Source organism: Athalia rosae, chromosome 1, assembly GCF_917208135.1.
Source record: "Athalia rosae chromosome 1, iyAthRosa1.1, whole genome shotgun sequence".
NCBI classification, from domain to species: domain Eukaryota; kingdom Metazoa; phylum Arthropoda; class Insecta; order Hymenoptera; family Athaliidae; genus Athalia; species Athalia rosae.
The window spans coordinates 30,987,602-31,006,872 of NC_064026.1; the positions used below are offsets into that span (position 1 = coordinate 30,987,602).

The 19,271-nt window shown below is 37.8% G+C and overlaps 3 protein-coding genes and 1 long non-coding RNA gene across 4 annotated transcripts; 1 reads left to right on the plus strand and 3 right to left on the minus strand.

The window, feature by feature from the left end:
• Window positions 1-134: 134 nt before the first annotated feature.
• LOC105684199 lies at window positions 135-10,311 on the minus strand. Its single transcript, XM_012397372.3, has 7 exons — window positions 9,184-10,311; window positions 4,153-4,399; window positions 3,846-4,045; window positions 3,556-3,759; window positions 3,242-3,469; window positions 2,330-2,793; window positions 135-2,043 (listed from the first exon to the last, which is right to left on the minus strand). The coding sequence occupies exons 1-7, from the start codon at window positions 9,239-9,241 to the stop codon at window positions 217-219; spliced, it is 3,228 nt and encodes a 1,075-aa protein (XP_012252795.2). The 5' UTR covers window positions 9,242-10,311; the 3' UTR covers window positions 135-216.
• On the plus strand, window positions 4,931-10,673 carry LOC125499751. Its single transcript, XR_007276736.1, has 3 exons — window positions 4,931-6,204; window positions 10,179-10,432; window positions 10,543-10,673. It is a non-coding gene; the product is annotated as an uncharacterized LOC125499751 (long non-coding RNA).
• Window positions 10,674-15,239: 4,566 nt separating this feature from the next.
• On the minus strand, window positions 15,240-16,096 carry LOC105684186 (39S ribosomal protein L55, mitochondrial). Its single transcript, XM_012397349.3, has 2 exons — window positions 15,949-16,096; window positions 15,240-15,681 (listed from the first exon to the last, which is right to left on the minus strand). Exon 2 carries the CDS (start codon window positions 15,678-15,680, stop codon window positions 15,342-15,344), a length of 339 nt encoding a protein of 112 aa, XP_012252772.1. The 5' UTR covers window position 15,681; window positions 15,949-16,096; the 3' UTR covers window positions 15,240-15,341.
• Window positions 16,097-16,566: 470 nt separating this feature from the next.
• On the minus strand, window positions 16,567-18,904 carry LOC105684183 (ADP-ribosylation factor-like protein 8B-A). Its single transcript, XM_012397343.3, has 3 exons — window positions 18,090-18,904; window positions 17,507-17,823; window positions 16,567-17,419 (listed from the first exon to the last, which is right to left on the minus strand). The coding sequence occupies exons 1-3, from the start codon at window positions 18,210-18,212 to the stop codon at window positions 17,299-17,301; spliced, it is 561 nt and encodes a 186-aa protein (XP_012252766.2). The 5' UTR covers window positions 18,213-18,904; the 3' UTR covers window positions 16,567-17,298.
• Window positions 18,905-19,271: the final 367 nt, after the last annotated feature.

The following is a 19,271-nucleotide window of genomic DNA, read 5'->3' on the forward strand; positions in this document are numbered from 1 at the left end:
TACGGTAATTCTACGTCCTGCCAATCGCTGTAGGCTATTCACAGCCTAATTCTAAACACTATTTACACAACTCTTAATATCGGTAGACTCTGTCTGGAACTTTAATCTGATTAAGTTCAGTGAAGTTCAATGGTAGAAAAAATAAAAATGAGCAAAATGAACGGATCGTGCGATTCAGGAAACTGAGGAAAGACTTATCGTTGCGGCTATAGGGGCTCAACGAGTTTTCTCGAACGCCAGACCAGAAGGCCGCATATCCTCATCGGGAAGAAGTGGAATATACCTCGTCCTAGGATCGTTTTTTCTTTCGTAAATATATGGAAATACAGTGGAGACAAGAGATTTCGGTGTTTTTACACCATCCTTGATGTCAAATCGGGCAGGTATCTTTTGAATATGCGTAGATGACTGAGTGGTTGTGCTTCCGACAAAACCATCATCTTCTGTCGATGAATTCCCTGGAATTTCATTGGCACTCTTGGATGTGGAAGACGCAAAGAATTCGTCAGGATTGGCAAAGTCGAGTAGAGGAATGAACTTGCGGTCTGCATCATCTTTTGCTGGGGGTGAGCTAACCGGTTTTTGGGACTGACGCCCTTCTGCGGGTACAATCGGTATCCAATCATCAATTTTTGTTTCGGGACCGGCTCCAGCCTCTTCCTTAGACCAAGAAGTACCTTCTTCCGTTAGCCATCTACCCTCAGACTCCCGGCTACTAAGCGAAGAGTTACCCAGTTTAGGCTCTACAATTGTTTCAGGAGTTGCTTCTTGATTGTCTTTCGTATTTGCGTCTAAAACTACCCCAATTCCATTTTCACTCGAAGTTTTCAGTTCGGAGGACTCTGTGGTAAGCTCCTCTGATGAACTTATACTAGCGATCTGGTCCGGGTTATTTCTTGCAAAAACGTTTTCAGGATCGAGGGTCTTTCCCACTCTAGTATTCTGCTCGATTGATGAAGAACTCTCTTCATCAGAGTTCTCCCTGCTAGACAAAGGGGCATGTTCTGCATTCACAATCTCTCTCGAATTCGAATCCTCTAAACTTTCATTGACGATGTCACCCAAAGGAGGAAAGTACGTTGGTTGATTATACCTCGGCCCCCCAACGAAACTGGGAGTATACTGTGAAATTAATGGCAGAAGAGTCTGCCTTGCGTATCTTTCAGCGTGTGCCAAGATACCGGCTAATCTTTCTGGCAGAAATTGAACGGTAAAACTTCTCGAAGTATTTTCTTGAACCAAATCCGTGTGCTGTTTTCCTCTACTGCTGCGTCTGATCCCGTTATTTTTTTCATTTTGCCTCGCGGGTCTGGGCCTGAGGATTGGTTCAGTGATTTCTGGAAGCTTTAATGACCTTCCAGTCTCCTTTCCGAAGAGCTTCAGAACTGGCTCCCGAATTTCGCCGTATAAACTTGTCGTAGAAGTCTCAAAAGTTCTTGGATCAATCGTGGTGGTTGGTGTTCTTTGCAGGGAAGTACTCTCCGAAAAACCTCTACCACTTTCTACGTCAGAATTTTCAAGAGAATTCGAATCTCCGTCAGCTAGGTCAGCTATCGCCCATGGATTTGGTGTATCTGGCGCGCTCTCCACAGATGTGTCTTTGACAAAGATCTTCTTTGAATTGCCAAAACCATCTTGCGACTTAAAGCCCGCTTTACCGTATGGCTTCGGATTTTGATCCTTGGTAAAAGGTCCCAAACCTTTCTGAGGCCGAGTCTGCTGTTTCTCGGTAACGATCTCAGTCAGGTAAGTTTCCTTCTCGTAGTTCTGTTCTTTTGTAAACGGGCCGATACCCCCTTGCTTTTCCGGAGGGAACTGTTCTTCATATGGCGTTGTTTGAGGCGTTGTGGTTGTCTCAGGATCGGGAGGTATGTTACACTCGCCTGGGTACAGGGGTAGATAAATCGGGCGACCAGATTCCAGCATCAAACCCCTTTTGCATACCGAAAGACTCTTCCCAAAGCTATCGATTATTGAGACCTTGTCAATACTCCATGATACCAGACCGGAGGAAATCCATCCACTGTACGCGGTATACTTGACCTGCAATTATTACAGTAAATAAATTTATTATTATAAGAGAAATTTCCATAATAGATGTAACCGAGACAATGGACATTAGAAAGTCTTGTGGTATTAGAACGAGGTAATTTTCGTAATAGCTAAGCAGAATTGTTTACTCTCACTAGTTTACTGTTCAACGAACTTTGTGGTACCACAATTTAGTGGTCTGGCTATCAACGACTTTAAATTAGCACTCAGAAATTATGACCAATTGGAAGGAATTAGTCAGCTATCTGTCATCATATCCTAGAAAGAGAACACGCACCTCTATGGCTTCCAGATCTGCAACTGCTGGATGAGGTACGACTATCTTCTGCAGAATTGCTCCAACCAGGAGTTCTTCATCGTCTTTACGAGTCATGGTGAATGTTTCGTTAAGAGTTCCTTCCCCGATTAAAGAAACTTGCAGTTTTCCGTAACTTCTGGCTGGTCTTTCTCCTCGACTATTATACATTTTCAACTGATACTGATGAGCGCAAAAAGGTTCCTCGTCTCTTGTGACCAAGTAGAGTTGGCCCCGAGCGGTAGATTCGTCGCTGTAATATCCCATATCACCACATGGTCTATCTGCACCATTTATGCCGCAGGGAAAACAGTCGCCCTTTATAAGACCGTCGTATCCGTGATCGCACGGAAATGCTGGAAAACGGCATCTGGGACTCACAGAATCTGTGAAGAGTTTGTAAGCTCTTCTGTGGTTGCACAAAGACCTTCCCTCGACGGCACCAGCTGTGGTTGACAACGAGAAGATAAAATGAATATTTATCACGTTTCTCATGACAATTTCTGCAATACTGTCTGAAATTGTGCCATGACGCAATTATACACTCCACATATTGTGGAATATATTTAGTATAGATACAAACGACGTACCGGAATGCTGGAGGCCTTGAAAGGCGAATAACTTTTGACCGAGTTACTGTAAAACAGTTAACGCGCTCTCTTTTTTATTCTTTCTTCGAGATAAAAGGGACCCGTGATTTCCAAAGCATGTATTATATACGAATTGCTTTTGGAAATGTACACCTGGCATTTTTTAACTACGAACCGCTTAGTTTCTATTCATGTATGAAAGACGCCTACCGTCTGTTCAAGTTCCGGTATGTACACGGAAATCTACTCAAATAATTAATTATACCCGATGGTAATAGTCATGACTTCAGGAATTTTATCTTACACCAAATGATATCGGAAACGGCACCGAGGAATAGATTCGAACATCCTGTCTGCATCCGGCCACCATTCGGATAGAAATCAACGTCTCCCATGGGTTGCCAGGATCCCAAACCCCCGAGGAGGAGTTGTTCTCCATTGCTGTGAATAACGTCGACGAAACTGGCGTCGGTTGCGTCAAGTCTTGCTCTTGGATCTTGAGCCTCAAAAAGTGGTCCAGCTGGATCCAGCCCTGAAACGAAGAAGGAAATAAAAAAAATGATTCGATCAAGTCAAAAATAAATCGATCGCAAATCATTTATTATGCGATCAACTCACCCGTAATACGAGAAACATTCCCAAGCTCTGCTCCAGCGAATCCAGCGACATGAGCACCAAGACTGAATCCGATGAGATGAACTTTTTCAAAAGGAACGTTTAACTTCCGGATGAGTTTGGCAAGCTGACGACCAACGAGCCGCGTATTTGCTGCAGCCCTAACGTAATTTGGAACTGCGCTTCCTGGACCCCAATCAACGCAGACTAAAAAAAGAGAAATGAGTTACAGCCAGTAATATTTCTCTATAATTCTGATTCTCCAGCTTTTATTGTCGGTTCTAATTTCTTACCTATATTGCACTCATGAACGGACATTAAAGCAGATCTCATCTCATACACCCAAACGTGATCGCAGCTGGATCCAAATCCATGAACGATGACCTTGGTAGGAAGTTCTGGGTCAATGGCCTGAAAAGCTTTGTCAGCGATCTCCTCTGCTGGGACATCCATAGGGATTGATCTCGCTTTTCTGCTACCGTACACCAAAAATCTGTGGCAAGATGAGAAGTTAGTATAATGAGCGTAATTAAAAACGGTAAACGAATAAATTATAATAAAACCCGGTTCCGGATTTCCATGGAAATAACGCTGTCTCACCTGGTGCCGACCTCCTTCGGATGTGATGGCAACATTTCCAGGTAACCAAACGGTCCCGTGTCCTCAAAGCAGCCCACATCTTCGTAGCAAACTCTTGAGGCTTCCCTCTTCCAACGACGGTTGTGCTTTTTGTGTGCTTCCCATTCACGCATCGACTGAACAACCGCACGGAATATCTCACGGTCATTTATTTCGTCGAAAGCCTCGTCTTCCGTTGTTGGCCACCTACCACCCACCGATGGATCCCCTGAAATTGCAGTACCCATATGAATTTCATTATTCACCGAAAAACTATCTCGTCCACGAGTCAACAGCATTTTTTTTTTTTTTTTTACAAATTTATGTCATGCTCGGTTATTTTTCACTGTAATTGTTTCGACTAGATCGGCATCATAGGTACACATACCTATACCGTAATATAGAGCTAGAAAATGGAATACGTAGACTTCTCGATTGCAGCCTTGGCTAGTCGCTAGAATTATTATGCCCAGTTGTGTTTGTTGGACTCGTTTTACACACCACGGTGAGAGGCGCAAGTTGACTCAAGTAAAAGAATGCGAGTCGAGTTGGTTTGCTCTAAATATCTTGAAATAAGCGATAAAATCGTGTGATGATAAATTGTATTACTTGATAGTACTTGCATTGCAATTACCACGTATAAGCTATTGCAATTTTGAATTTACATCACCATCACTGACCCAGCTATGAATTTTTTATATTACAATGTAAAGTCACAATCAATGGTTTTACCGGTTATTGGAATGACCTGGATAATTTACGTCTAATCGTGCGTGCAATTCCAGTAGATTGTGTAATGATAAAAATGATATTTATAATAACAATAATGTAGCGAGAATTTTTTTCAAAATGCGAGTGAAATATGGAATCTAAAAGAAATGTTGCCGACAGGCGTAAAAATCAGTCATGCTCGATTCACGTACACGTATTGTCGCAAGACTTACAGCTATACGTACTCTGGCAGTTGATCATACCTGTACTGAAAAATGAATTCTAATTTAATACAAAATTTCAGTTCACGGTCGAATGGTGTACGTAAACATTTGACGACTGTCTGCAATATTCTAATAACGAGAAACTAAAAATTCTTCACCGTAAAATTCTTGCTTGTCCAACGATCAAATATTGGTACGAAAGTCGTCCCATTAAGCACGAAGAATATACGTATGTTCACTTATTATTCATGAGTGTCTGTTAATAGCGAACAATTGTATGCGCCACAAAATAAGATGATGAAAATTCATAAGAATTTTTGGGAGCAAGGAACCGGCTAGAACGTTATACGTCGTCTTTTTTTGTGTGCAGATTACTTTTTTCTCAAGTCTTAAGAGAAACGCGAGTGCGGAGGATGTCTCGAACAAAAGTTGGTTGGTTGGTACAGTTCAGAGTTGGGCAGGAGGTCAGGGAACAATAAATAATAATCTACAGCTGAGCAGAGCAACGGTACGAGTACAATGCGATTCGGGTGAACGACGCGGAACGCTATGAAATCCAGGAAGTTGAGCTCACTGGTTCCCGACTTGAATCCAACGGTATATATCTCTCGGGTCGACGTTGTGACTTGGGACACCTGTCGCGCGAACTAATTACCTTCTATCAAAATCAACAACGCACATAATGAACCAAACGTCTCCCGCGAGACCGTGGCACCTTTCTTTTTTCATTTTCTTCGCGGTAGCAGAATCGTTCACTTCATCCAGGTAAAAGTATATTTTCATTCAATTTTATTGCATACTCTTCGGGACTCAAAGTTCGCCCTAATAATCACTCAATTACAAGTCACCGATTTTTACCATTGGAACCGAGTGCTCGACATCGAAGGTTCCCGCTTCGATCGAACTCTTCTGCAATGGATGACCATCCATCGATGGATCTGATGTCTTCTCGTTTCATTGCGTCATCCGATGGGATTGTTACGGGTATCCGGAGATAATGGACAGCCTAAAATCGGCCACGCCATGGCCGTAGTGACACAATTTTCGTCGAGCGGGGTTATTGAACTTGGAGTACCATAGTTGCGGTGATGAAAGACAGGTATAATACATGTACATGTAACAATGCTTTGTGAACGTATTCAATGAAGATCTTTCTTTCTTCACATTCTTTTTTTATCTCTGCAATGTGGTTACTCGGGCAGACAGATCAGATTAGATGCATGATTTCTGTGCATGAAGTTGTTCCGCGTTATTAAAATGTTATCGGTACATTGGTACGTACGTACATTCGAACGTATACCTTGCTTATCCCGTTCGGAGACTTTAACGCGTGAGAAATAGGTCGCGACTCTTCGTATTTGAATCCCTTGTTCTTTTCTTTCGTTATGAAACCTTATTTTTTCATTTCTTTAATTTTTCTCTTCGCAACCAATTCATCTGGGTAACAGGCCATTTGATATCCGGAGTCCTCATTCACGGCGGAATTTCAAACCCTGGTGTAATATAAAATTGAAATATAATGACGAACAATAAACCACCGGATGAATTTAACCTTGACCCGCGCGAGTAGACATTATAATAATTTCGGCAATGTCAAGTTGAATTTAAAAACCAACAAAGAACAATTATTGTTCCGGGGGAAAAAAGAGGAAATGTAAATTCGTAGTTAATAGGTTGTAATTTTATGCCGTACGATTATATTCTCGTTTCGAATTTGAAAGTGGCTTCTGCTATCAAAGTAGGTACGCGTAAAGACAATTCATGAATCTGCAGAGATTAATTCGCGTGTAGATATTTTATCCGCGGATGATATATGATTCGAAATAAAATATTCATGTAATCAAAGTAAGCATTTCTTTGATTGTAATTATTAAAAATATGTTTTTTGCTGCAACGATTTCTACATACTTGGTGTACAGATTTTATGAAAAAAATAACTGTAACATCTGCACCTTTCAAAATGTTTAAACCTCATATTTATCAATATATTTTCACCTCACGAACTAATCTTTTTATTCAAATAGTAAAAATACTGTTATCTCATTTATACCTCATCGAAACATCGATTCTAAAAACGACTAATTATAAACGGTATAATGATTATCAAATATTATCTCCTGATATTTCATAATAATTCAATTTTGTGTTATAAACGTAGAAATAAAGTGCTAAAAAAAAAAAAAACACATACACAGTTTAGAACTAATGGAGTCACGTTATCGTCACGCATAATGTCTTCTTGGATTGGCTTAATGGTATAATGCAACGTGGAGCCCATTGAACATGAATAAACGATAGACGTACGCCGTTGTGAATTGACTCGGTAGATCTCATCATTGACGATTAACTGTACTCTTGGACGATCCGATCGAAAGACCTACTGACCTTTTAAGTCCGGAATTATGCCTCACTTCCGCATTTTGAAAACCTCATCGTTACGTTGCAACAGCGATCTTCACGCTGTAACGCTACTTTTTTTTAGTACATCAGGTCAGAATCGTGAAAAACTGTGTAAATCTGTAATTCGATGCTCTCAAGACTTTCCCGGAAAAAAAGTTCTGGTTTTCAAGTGCGACATTTGTTGGATAATGATGAGTAGAATCGTTAGAAATAACTTCTCAAATTATACTTTTGCGTGTAATCTATATAAATGTAGACACCCGTGTGGGTGTGTGTCTTGACCGTCGCATATATCCTCTGTCCTTGGGGTAAAAAGGAAACGTCGGACGAATCCAGAGAGAACAAGAACAATAGAATTGGCGAATTAATCTAACGACTACTGGAAATAATATAAGGCCCCTCGCGTTGCCCGTGTCAAGCGTTAACTCGATTCACAGCTGCGATGATCGTTATCACCATCATCACCATCATCATTATCATATCATCCCCTTTTCTCTTTATATACGTAATTTTATCGTGACAAAAAAAAATCATTTATTTAATCGCACGGGAATTGATCTAAGCGACACTTTTTTCTTTCGTTTCCATCAATTGGATTTTTGCATCTGCTGAGCAAAGGAGCGTAAAATTTGACCGAATTACGATCGTTGATGAAGTCCTCGCATTGAAAGGTGAATATAATTATCGTTGAAACGAGAGTCTACAAGTGATAACTTGTCCACCTATAATTCCCCCCTCAATTTTCCCTCTCCGAGTCGTAGTGGTCAGTGAAAGCGACTTGCGAGTGCAGTTGATATATATAATATATAAAGTATATTATATTTACGCACCGATATACAGATATATGTGTGTTAAATATAATTCCTATGCACGCAACACATGCACATGGGTGTTTCACTTGCAATGTGAAGGGCATACTCAGCCCCATCATGGTATCAAATTATAGCATCTTTCAGATCGTTTATAATCATTATATGTATTCGCACTCGTCAAATTTACTCCTAATCAATTACAACTTACGATATGCTTATATTTGTATGTACGGAGGTGTATCCTATGCGAAACTATACGAATAAGCTTTATATTAGTATTTATATAAAATGCATTCCATATTCTTGTAACGTTTGAATGGAATTTTCGAATATTGTTTTTGTTTGTGGGCAAGGATTTGGCGTCTATTTTCTCCCGCCGAGGCAGGGGATGAATCTGTGACCTAAATATTTTTGATTTTGTTCGATTTATTGTAGTCCACCGACTTCTAGCGGTTAACAATTATATTCGCATTGCTATAAAGTTGCATAGGGTATATGTGTGGTTGTATCAGCCTATCTGCGGTTCATTTGTGGTCCAGCCGCCTTTCTAAAGAAATATAATTTCACCAGATCTAGGGAGGCGTGGATGGATCATGGCTCGTTATATATATGTATATATACTTGTATTATAGGAGTGTCCGAAAGTTCTACAATATTTTTAATCCCCAGAGATGGCTTCACTCAAGGAGGTCAAGCGCTGAATTTCTGATCGTATTATTGACCGTAATTTTGACGAAAAAATGAAATTAGAAAAAATAAAAAATACAAGGCGAATTCGGAAAAAGACGAAAGATCTACGAGATAATGCTATCAATGAAAAGTAACGTCTGCAATAGAAAAAAAAGATAATTAGGATTGATACGCACCGTTAAGACTCGTGAGACACTGAAGTATCCAACCCGCCAAAAGTAGTTTGCCGATCATCGCAGGTAAAATTTAAAAAATCGTATAATTGATCATAATATTTAAGCCTCCATGTTTAAAACCGTAAATTTTACTTCCTCTAATAGCATGAAGCTATAGTTGCGAACGATTGTAAACAATATCGTTAAGGATATATGTATCGGTTTGTAACACGCGGTGATAGTTTTAATAACCGGCGATTCGTATTCTGTCGTCGTTTTTGTTATTGCTCAGTCTTAACATTTATATGCAAAGATATAGGTATAAATTATAGGAGAACTCTATACCATAGAAAAAATGATCACGTCAATATTGTTTAGACAATTATTTATTCCACACTTTTATTTATCACAGTCCCGTGTATAATATATCGCCTACTTTATAAAGTGATTTTCTTTTCCTTTTTCTTCCTTTCTTTTTTTCTGAACTAGTAAACTAGACTAATGTCTAAATTCCGTGATAATTCTAATGTCTCTATTACAAAGTGCATACCACTGATTGCATTTCAAACGAAGACTCGTATTTCCTTTTTACATAATTATCTCAAAGCTTCACTCCGTGTTAATTGATGGTTTACACTCTTTGGCGTTTTCATTTCTTTCTTTCTGCAGTTTTATTTTTTAGTTTGCCTAATTTTTGTGCACGGCTCACCAAATTTGTTAGGAAGTGTCGGTAATCAGCTGCGGTAGTTTAAATGATTGAAAGACGCTTGAAAAAAGAATTCCTAATTACTTCAACCACTGCTGCAGCTGCAGCGGATATGCACAAATAAACGCGGCGTTTTCGTGTTTTTTCTTCAAGGCGACGGTCGTAAGGCTCATCAGACTCATAGCTTCATTCAGGACGCTTCGGTTTTTTCCCCCAAGCAAATTTTTTTTTTTTTAAATTAAGAATACATTTATTTGTACACTGAGTATTTAGTCTTTGGTTTTGAAGTTAATTTGTCACTTTTTGCCAGCGTATATAACCTGGATCGAAGACTTTGGAACGAGTTCAAACTAAACCGAGACACGGAGCGCACTTAAACCTTATCGAGTAAAGAGAGAGTTGGATGAAGTTTGACGCTGCCGCGGGAGCTTCGTGGCTCGAACCTGGTGGCCTACTATAACTGAACTGACTCCCACCTCCTCGGGGCAAACTCTTTTCCCCAGGGCGTCGATGAACACGACGACGACGACGTAGACGTCGGAGACGAGTCCTAACACCCTCCTCGTATGTAATGTAATTTCAATGCTTTCGTTTCATCTATTTTCACCCCTCCTCATTCATTTTATACTTCCGGTCTTCCGCTACTTCTGGGGATGAAAAATTTTGGAGTACAGAGGTCGGAAAATTTTCCACTACTAGCCGCGTTACAGCATCCCTAGAATTGAAAGAAGAGCCCTGAAAGCAGCTAGCTGAGTTTCTGGTCCGAAAGTTTCAGGGTCCAAAACCTCCACGATCTTTCACAGCGCATATTCCAATATGTGGGATGTTGTTGAAGAATTTTTTTATTCTTGGAAGCATTGGAATTGTATGGCAAATAAATTCCAGGATGAAAGTATAATTTTTGCAGTGAATTCCGGATACGATAAGATTTTGCTTTACATCCGGTCTCCGGGTTCACGAAGGTGCAGCCGCGGCAGCAATCAGGATCGATTAGGAAACATGTGAAAGAAATATCTGTATAATAATTTCTAGAATTTATTATTTGATGACGGTGATCATCGGGGTCCGTCTAGATGAGTTTCACCCGCGCACGGGGCCAGTCGTAATAAGGTTGCCGATGTGAATACCTGCAAGGATAACCACGGGTCGGTTAAATCGGTGTGACGGTGGCGGATCTTTTGGCTGTAGAAAGATGAAAGCAAAAGTTGAAAGTTGATCGCTGATTGGTAGGATGACGTCAACCCGGTAGTTGCTGACCAATCATTAGCTATACCTACCTACCTTAATCCCGGACACTTTCAGCTTTTGCTTTCAACGTTTCTATTATAACTGTCAAAAAGCAGAACAAATAAAGAAAAATTGAAGAGCTGCATTACTGTCGTTTCTCAAAAATATGTCCAGACTCTTAGTTGTAGAAAAGTCAAATTTTTATATCGCAATTGCGAAGCTATAAAAAATCATGTTATGATATGTTGTAACATTTCAGACAGGATCGTTAATCGGTCATCGGCATTTAGGTGTACCGTTTGTCAAATTTTGATTGGTGACACGTTACATTTTTTTTTACTCATTACCTAATTTTCGATATATCTAGCGCAAGAATTCCGACCAAGTTACATAAATAACTATACGTAATATCAGCCATCGAATAAAAAATAAATACATTTGAAGAAGAAAAAAATAAATAAAACGAAAAAACGCGATTAATTACATGATTTTTATTTTGAAATATTCAAAAGTTAGTTCGCTTCATACGCGACACAGTTTCGCAATACATGGATATTTTTTAAAGACACCAGCAGCAATGACACGAGATGTATAGAATTTATACGACAATTATGAAAACTTTATATAATATCCCTCTACGTCAGGTACATGATTGAATTGAATTCTATAGACGTCCTGATGTTATTATCATCCCGTATCTCATGTAAAACGTTGGATTGATGGAGAAAAAAGGAACAATATGATGATCCAGGATACGGTGAATGAGTCAGTTTCGACTATTCGTATTCTCTGCACATACCATGCAACGTGCCTTCGATGTGATTTCCGGAAAGTATTACGTGAAACAGTTTCTGGAACACGCATGGGCATAAAATAATAATTCAATCTTTTTTTGCAGACTGCATAAAAAATTCAAAACACACCAACAACATGCGATACGTGCAATTTTTTCTGTTCAATATACGTACATTTTTTTTGTTGTTGTTTTTTACTATTTTTCAACGTAACGAAGATGCATAGGAAAAAAGTAGCTCATATATATATATGTATACTATATAATTACAGTCGTGAAAATGATCGCGTGAAGTGGATGGACATACTTATCATTAAATCGCGTGCGTGATAGAAATCTGTTGATTAATTATTCGTTGGACTGCCAAAAACACACATAATCCAACGCGCATCATTTATGTCTTCCAAACGATCGCAGAATATTAAACAGCGTAGCAAATACGTACACGAATACCAGTCGAACTCTTTTGTACCGAACAATTTTTTTTCTCTTACTTTTTCAAAAGATATGCCTCCAGGAACATATTAGTGTCTACTACTGAATTTGTCTTCCTTATCGTGTAAAGAAATTCGCGGATTTTTTTTTTATGTCCTTTTGTATACTCGTACACTGTATAAATATTTCACAGAAACCATGTGCGGTACATTAAAAATCGAATCCTTTCCTAGCCCGAGGTAAGAAAAAAAGTGTTTGTTCTCACCTGAATACTAATGAACCATAATTTGGTGTTAGAAGTAAAAGTTCGAGCTTATTAGTACATACTTGTTATAATAAAATTATACACTATGGGATCGTATTTTATGGGTACTTGATACAAGTAAAAGAGTTTGGGAAAAAAATAAGATACCGTCGAGGCTGCTCTTGAAAAAATTGTTGATAATTTAGTGTGCACTATTTTCACAATAGCCATAACTCTGATAATAATTTCTAATATTATGGTGACTCTGCGGTTATTGTTGAAATTGCTCAACACCCTAGGTTGTAATAATATTATATGTACACCGTAAGAATCATTCTTCACACACTTTTCCGCCGTGCATGTGATCGTTGCGACAGAGAAGTTTCACTGCGTCCGAAAGTATAATGATGTATACGCGCACCGCGCACTTTACTTTTATGATTTTCATTGCACAAGGGGTAGCTGTAAGTTTATTACGGCTCTATAAGTTTGTCGGTTGAATCGAACTAGTTTATAATTTATTTAATTATTTAAGTAGACGATCAAGCAGTCGTGCAAGACCTACAAAAATTTGGAAAGATTATATATTTGCAGCGGGCGTTTTAATTATTCGTCACACTTTCCACCGTTCCAGTTTTGCATTTATCATAACAGCTTTAAAGTACAACAAAGTCGTACGATTTCATCATTAACATTTTCTTTATACTATACACCAATACATAGGTTTCGTAGAGGAAGAAAAAAGTAGTAGTCGTTTCTTCAATTATATATGCTTGTAATCACCTGAAATTCAAATGTAACCAAATCGCGTAAAATTTATAATTTTTTGCCTCAAGGCCGAATAAGATTTTCCGGTAGGCAGCTTCCTGGGAAATATGATGGACAATTAGCTTTGATTTATAATCATCCTCGAAGTCTTCGTTACACTGCAGTAGCGGACGATATGGCTTCACTTAATAAATTAAGATCTTGAGCAATAATTGACGGTATTATAATTCTCCTGCATCAACACGATGTACATATTACATATGTATATTTGCTTTACGACATACCTAGATACAAACGGTAGAGTCGGACTTTTGTAACCCTTATATGCAGCGGTTTTTTAAATCAAATAGTCAAACGTGTATTGCAATAGATTTTTAAAAATTCGTTGAATTATATTCGCAACCCGCATTTTTGAAGTAAACTGCACAAAGTAACGGTATGCAGTTTATGTACGGAGCGACTATTTCAAGGATGCAATATGGCTGATAAATATTTGAATTAATTTCAAACTTCACTTTCGCTGGCATTTCCGATGTGTTTGAATCTACAGTTAATAGCTGTATAAACGTATACTTATATTCCGCATAGGCATACCATGCTAATACCATATGAATAATAACCGTCGCATAGTGTGTCAACTTTCAAAGACATCGCGGAAACTCGGAAAGTTCAAACGTGTCAATATAATTGAAAATTTCTTCATAATTGATGTAACTCGAATATGTTTCAATACTTTTTACGTATTTTACTGATCAATTATGCACCGGTGGTCAACTTTATATACAGTAACAGAAGAAATTGCGCTGAAACAGTCATCAGAGACGGGTGCAGAGTCGATAATTGTTTGTTTCAGAGAAAGTTTTCATCCTGTTCAGCACGTAATTCGAGAGTATAGTAAATAAGGATAAATGAAAAAATGACAGAAAGTTACGAGTTATTTTTAATACCTTGACGTGCATGTAATCATTTTTTATAACTAGAGCTATTCGTTGCATATCATTTTAACAACTAGGATAATTATTTCAAGCGATGTAATTCTGCAAATACAGTGATTTCATTTAACTATCTATGGATTGTATTAAATTATAACAATAATGTGATTTGTTTGACCACCCGTCTAAAGCTTTCTAATTATATTCGGGCACTTAATACTTGAATTAGATTGATGTTTAATTCGCTTGAAAATCAACGAGTTTATTAATCCGCTCTTTTTATTGCGCGGGCGGAACGTAAAAAATGAGGTGAAAGCTTTTTATGTCTATGTTATTCATGACAGGACATTATTCAACTTTATTTTAGAAAAAATAGGTGTCATATAGACTATAAAACTAAAAGACGCGGTGTAGATGCAGCGGTGTAAGTTTGCGTGGGGGGTAAACAGGAAGAGAAATCAACGCGTAATTTGAAAGTGGTCCATTCGCGTTACTCCCAAAAAAACATGTGAGATCATCATAATATCATTTGATCTTACACTAGTCAGGAGGGCAACTTTCTTTCTCAAACAAGTTCAAGGTCGAGATACGATTTTTTGTTTTCATCCCGCATCAAGGCGAAGCGAAATTATCAAACAGATTCCTGTTTGGGCACTTCATGAAATTTCACTACCTCATTATTTTCTCGATATATTATTGCTTAAATTTTTTACAAGATGCTACTGATTTAACCACTACCACCGCTGTTCATGACTCGTGAAAGCAGCTACTTCAAAATTTATGTTTAATGTGAATTGTAGATCACCGACACCGTATATGGTGATTTATATATGATCTACAGTACGTTATTTCTTTATAAGGTACTATAAATATTTTCTCAGAAAAGACCCACTAGCGATAATTGGTTCCCCAAGTCTGAAATTGGAATATTTCACGTCCCTGTGACACGATTAAAGCAATGAAAGATTTTGGTTCAGTTTAAACAGAGTATATTAAAATTTATGTACAATGTGACAAATATAAGGGTTTTAATTACAAGAGATGACTAAGCCTAACAAAGTAGCTGATGCTTTCTCACTTTTTAATATACTTGAGATACTTTTTTGGATTGAAAGTATCTTCTAATTCGTCCTCTATTTTTATCATAGTTTTCGGTCTGCGAGCAGCCAGTCTTGCTTTTCTTTCAGCTTCCGTTAAAGTAGACAGATCTAAAGGCAGCTGTATGATCTGTCTAGGTTCATAATATCTGATGTTTATACTACTTCCGTCGGATTGTACCAGCACTGTAGGATATGTCCTTTCATACACCTTTCTGTGTATTTTTGTTATCGCACCTGTCCAGCAATTCAGCTTTCTGAAAACCATCTGTAGAGGAGAACTGACTCGACGGAGTCCACTTATTGTGACACTCATTCTGTGAAAAAAAAAATAATTATTTTTTGTGCTGTACAATACTAAAATTTTATCGAAATCGGAGATCTGGAGATCGCATATGTAGACGTACATTCGGCTCTTTCTGCCTGAGAAAATTAGTGTTGAAAATGTTAGGTTATATCAGTTGCAGAGAAAGAGCCCAATTGTCAATGAGTTTACAGTAATTTGATGAAACACAGTGATGGTTTTTTTCAGCAAGTACACATGCAAGACGAATATTGACTTAATTCTAAAAAGGGTTACTCACCTGTTTAATAATTCAGAGATCGGTCAACAATTATAGATCATAATTCATAATACAAGTTGCAGTGCTGTTGTAGTCTTGCGCATGTCTTGCAGACAATTTTCAGTCAACGCAGACAGTTGCATGTTTTACATCAAAAAGAGATGGCACTTAAAAGCGAGTTGAACGCGCGAAGTTTGATTGCATATGAACCATACGTGTGAATGCATTGTTGACGATTGTTGAATCGAGACATTTTGTAACACTTGATAACATGTACGACGTTTCGTTAATTATTCGTGTCTTTCAGATATGTTTTTATGTTCCAGAAGATTAATTTGGATCCAATAAAGCGAGTTTATCTTGTATCCAAAACACAAAATACGTATAAATAAAATACGTTGAGTAAATTGAGCTAGGAATAAATATCATAGATATTTTCATTTTTCCCCATTTCAGAGAGATAAATCAGTGATAACTTGATCAGTTTTATAGACAGATTAATTTGGCTTGCAGATTTACATTCCTCGGCTCGAAGTATGTAAATGTAGCACTTCACAAAAAAAATATTTGCTTCTTGACCCAAATTTTAAGAGTCAACGATGCTGGAGGGTTGAGTTGGAATAATGAAGATGCGGATGATCCATTGGAAAATGGTGTACATGATTTTATTCCTCTATATATACATAACACAACGTCATACAATTTTACTTCATAAATCAATAATGTAAATTGATATAATAATACTAGTTACTCTATATTAATGATACAAGTAGTTGTTTTATGTTTATATGGTGTACAGATATAGTATCATCAGTTTATTTTTATGATTTACTCTATTAATAAATTTGATAATTGTAAGATTAGGTACGTGGCCTCCTGTACCAACGACTCCTTTTTGCGCCAGATTTGGTAAAATCTTCATCTGCAATATCGTGCTTTACTGCGGTAGCAATTAAGACACGCAATTTTTACTTGAAGAATATATTAAAAATAACAATAGCTACACACATGTATTATGGGTATGTGTATACACAAACATTCATGAGAATTGTATATATACCCTAAATCGATTACCTAACGAACGAAAAAATATAAAAAATGTTATTTCGATTTTATCTACGTGTCCATTCAATGTATTATTGTATAATTTATAATTCATGTGAGCATTCCGACTCGCGCAAGCATATTTTTAAACTCCATCATCTAAAGTTCCAACTTAGAAAGCTAAAGCTTACAGTTAGGGAATTTGCTATAATAATGACTCGAGTTAAAATATAAGCTGGCAACATTCTCTTCTTTGTTTGATCCCAATTCATCATTCGCCTCATTTTGGGTCCTCCTTTATCAGCGGCTATTAAATTAGCCGAGCTATTAGCGAACTCCACATTTAGAATGCGCTATTAACCATTGGAGCGTAATATCAATATTGTCTTTCTCTTTACATGAGATACTGTAGCAGCAGATCTCTCGGTCTTGAATCACAGACAGATTCCTAAGGAAAAATAAAAACAATATTTATTAGTAAAACAAATCCCATGTACAATCCGATGTGACAAATCTGTGGTTCTCGAATACTCACATTCTTTCTATGAGTCCATTTTCATCGAGAGCATGTGGCAAATCCCTTTTATTTCCTAATACCAGAACAGGAATCCCTGTTAACTGAGGCTTATCCAACAAATTATGTAACTCATTACGACTAGCTTCAATTTTTTCCGAATCCGACGCATCGACCATATATACAATGGCGTTGACTCCTCTGCAATATCTTTCCCACATAGATCTAAACCTTGGCTGACCTCCGATGTCCCACACTTTAATCGTCACATTTCCTTTGGTTATCTTACGCATATTAAAACCAACTGTTGGAATCATATCTTCACTGAATTGCCCCGACTGTAAAATACAAAGAAAGAATAAATCATTGATGAGGGTTGTTGCAACTTCATTAATTTCAAGGTAAGGATGTGTTCAGAAATGTTGGTTGTTGGCGAGATCGTATAGGATTTTAAAAGAGCTTTAGCGACAAACCAGGAGAAATTAAGTATGCCTGCACATGAATCATTCAGGTATGGACATTGAGGTATGGTACAGAGAGTAGGTGGAGCAGAGAGGTATGAGATAATGGGTTTTATGCACAAATGTGATAATTGTTAACGCACCGCAATGACATTAACAAATGTAGTTTTTCCACTGTACTGGAGTCCAACCAATGTTAGTTCCATCTCCTCCTTCCAAAACAGAGACTTCAACCAGTCTAATATGCGATTTATGAGGGCCAACATATTGGAATCCCGATCGTCTATGCGACAAAGATCTTATTGTTTAAATAATAATATTATAATTTTGACATGTAGTAGAACTTAGCACCGATTTTCACAGAGAAACGTCAACCCTATTTTAGAGTGGATGGAATACGCCAACGGTAGGTGTGTACCGCACTAGTCACTATCCAGACACAGGAGAGATCCACACTCTCAATAAACGCTCAGTAACAGATTTTGGTGACTAATCTATTTTGATGATCAGCAAAAAATGATATTAATACGAATATCTGATTGGGAACTCTTTATTGCAATAAAAATTAAACACCACTTGGTATGCGACTGCGTTTCGCTTTTTCTATCTTATCGCAAATGAGATTCGCTGCTGCACATAGGAATGACATAGGTAAAGGAACTTGATGTTCACTGGCTAAAAGCAGAAGAAATTATCAGTGGTTCTCAATTCAGCTAACAGTACGCCCACAATTTTATGTTTCGTGACTAACGTATGCAGGATTTGTCACCGGGTCTATTTTCGTCTCGTAAGTTACGCAGATTTTCGTGATCAGAATGTAAACGCTAATAAAAACTTTGATTGAATCACCCCATTTATCTTAGCAATTGAAAATCGAAACTATTGATTTTATTTAACTAATGCAGCAAGCTAGTCGCATTTTCAAACTCGACTCTCGTCCTCGCGTTGACTGACGATAACGTTCCTCGTCGGTAACGATCGAAAAATATTAAAATATCACGACGTTCCCTAATAAAACAACAGATAACGCCACCCTTCCCTTCAGTTAACGATAGGGGCTCATTGAAATTTGTTGCTATGAGCGTTGTATTTAGAGACACAGATGTTCCCGATACGTGTGGTCTGGATGTTTGAAAATTCAAAAGAAAAAGTCCTCAAGAATATCAATTTGTTCTCATTTTCCAGCTGAAAATCTCGTTTTAGTTACGTTTATCATTGACTGAAGATTAGTACATCAGGCAACGCGTGTATGCCAGATTTTTATTCGGGCATATTTTAAAATTCTGACATTTTTATAAGCTTACATCGTATGATTTGGTGAAAAA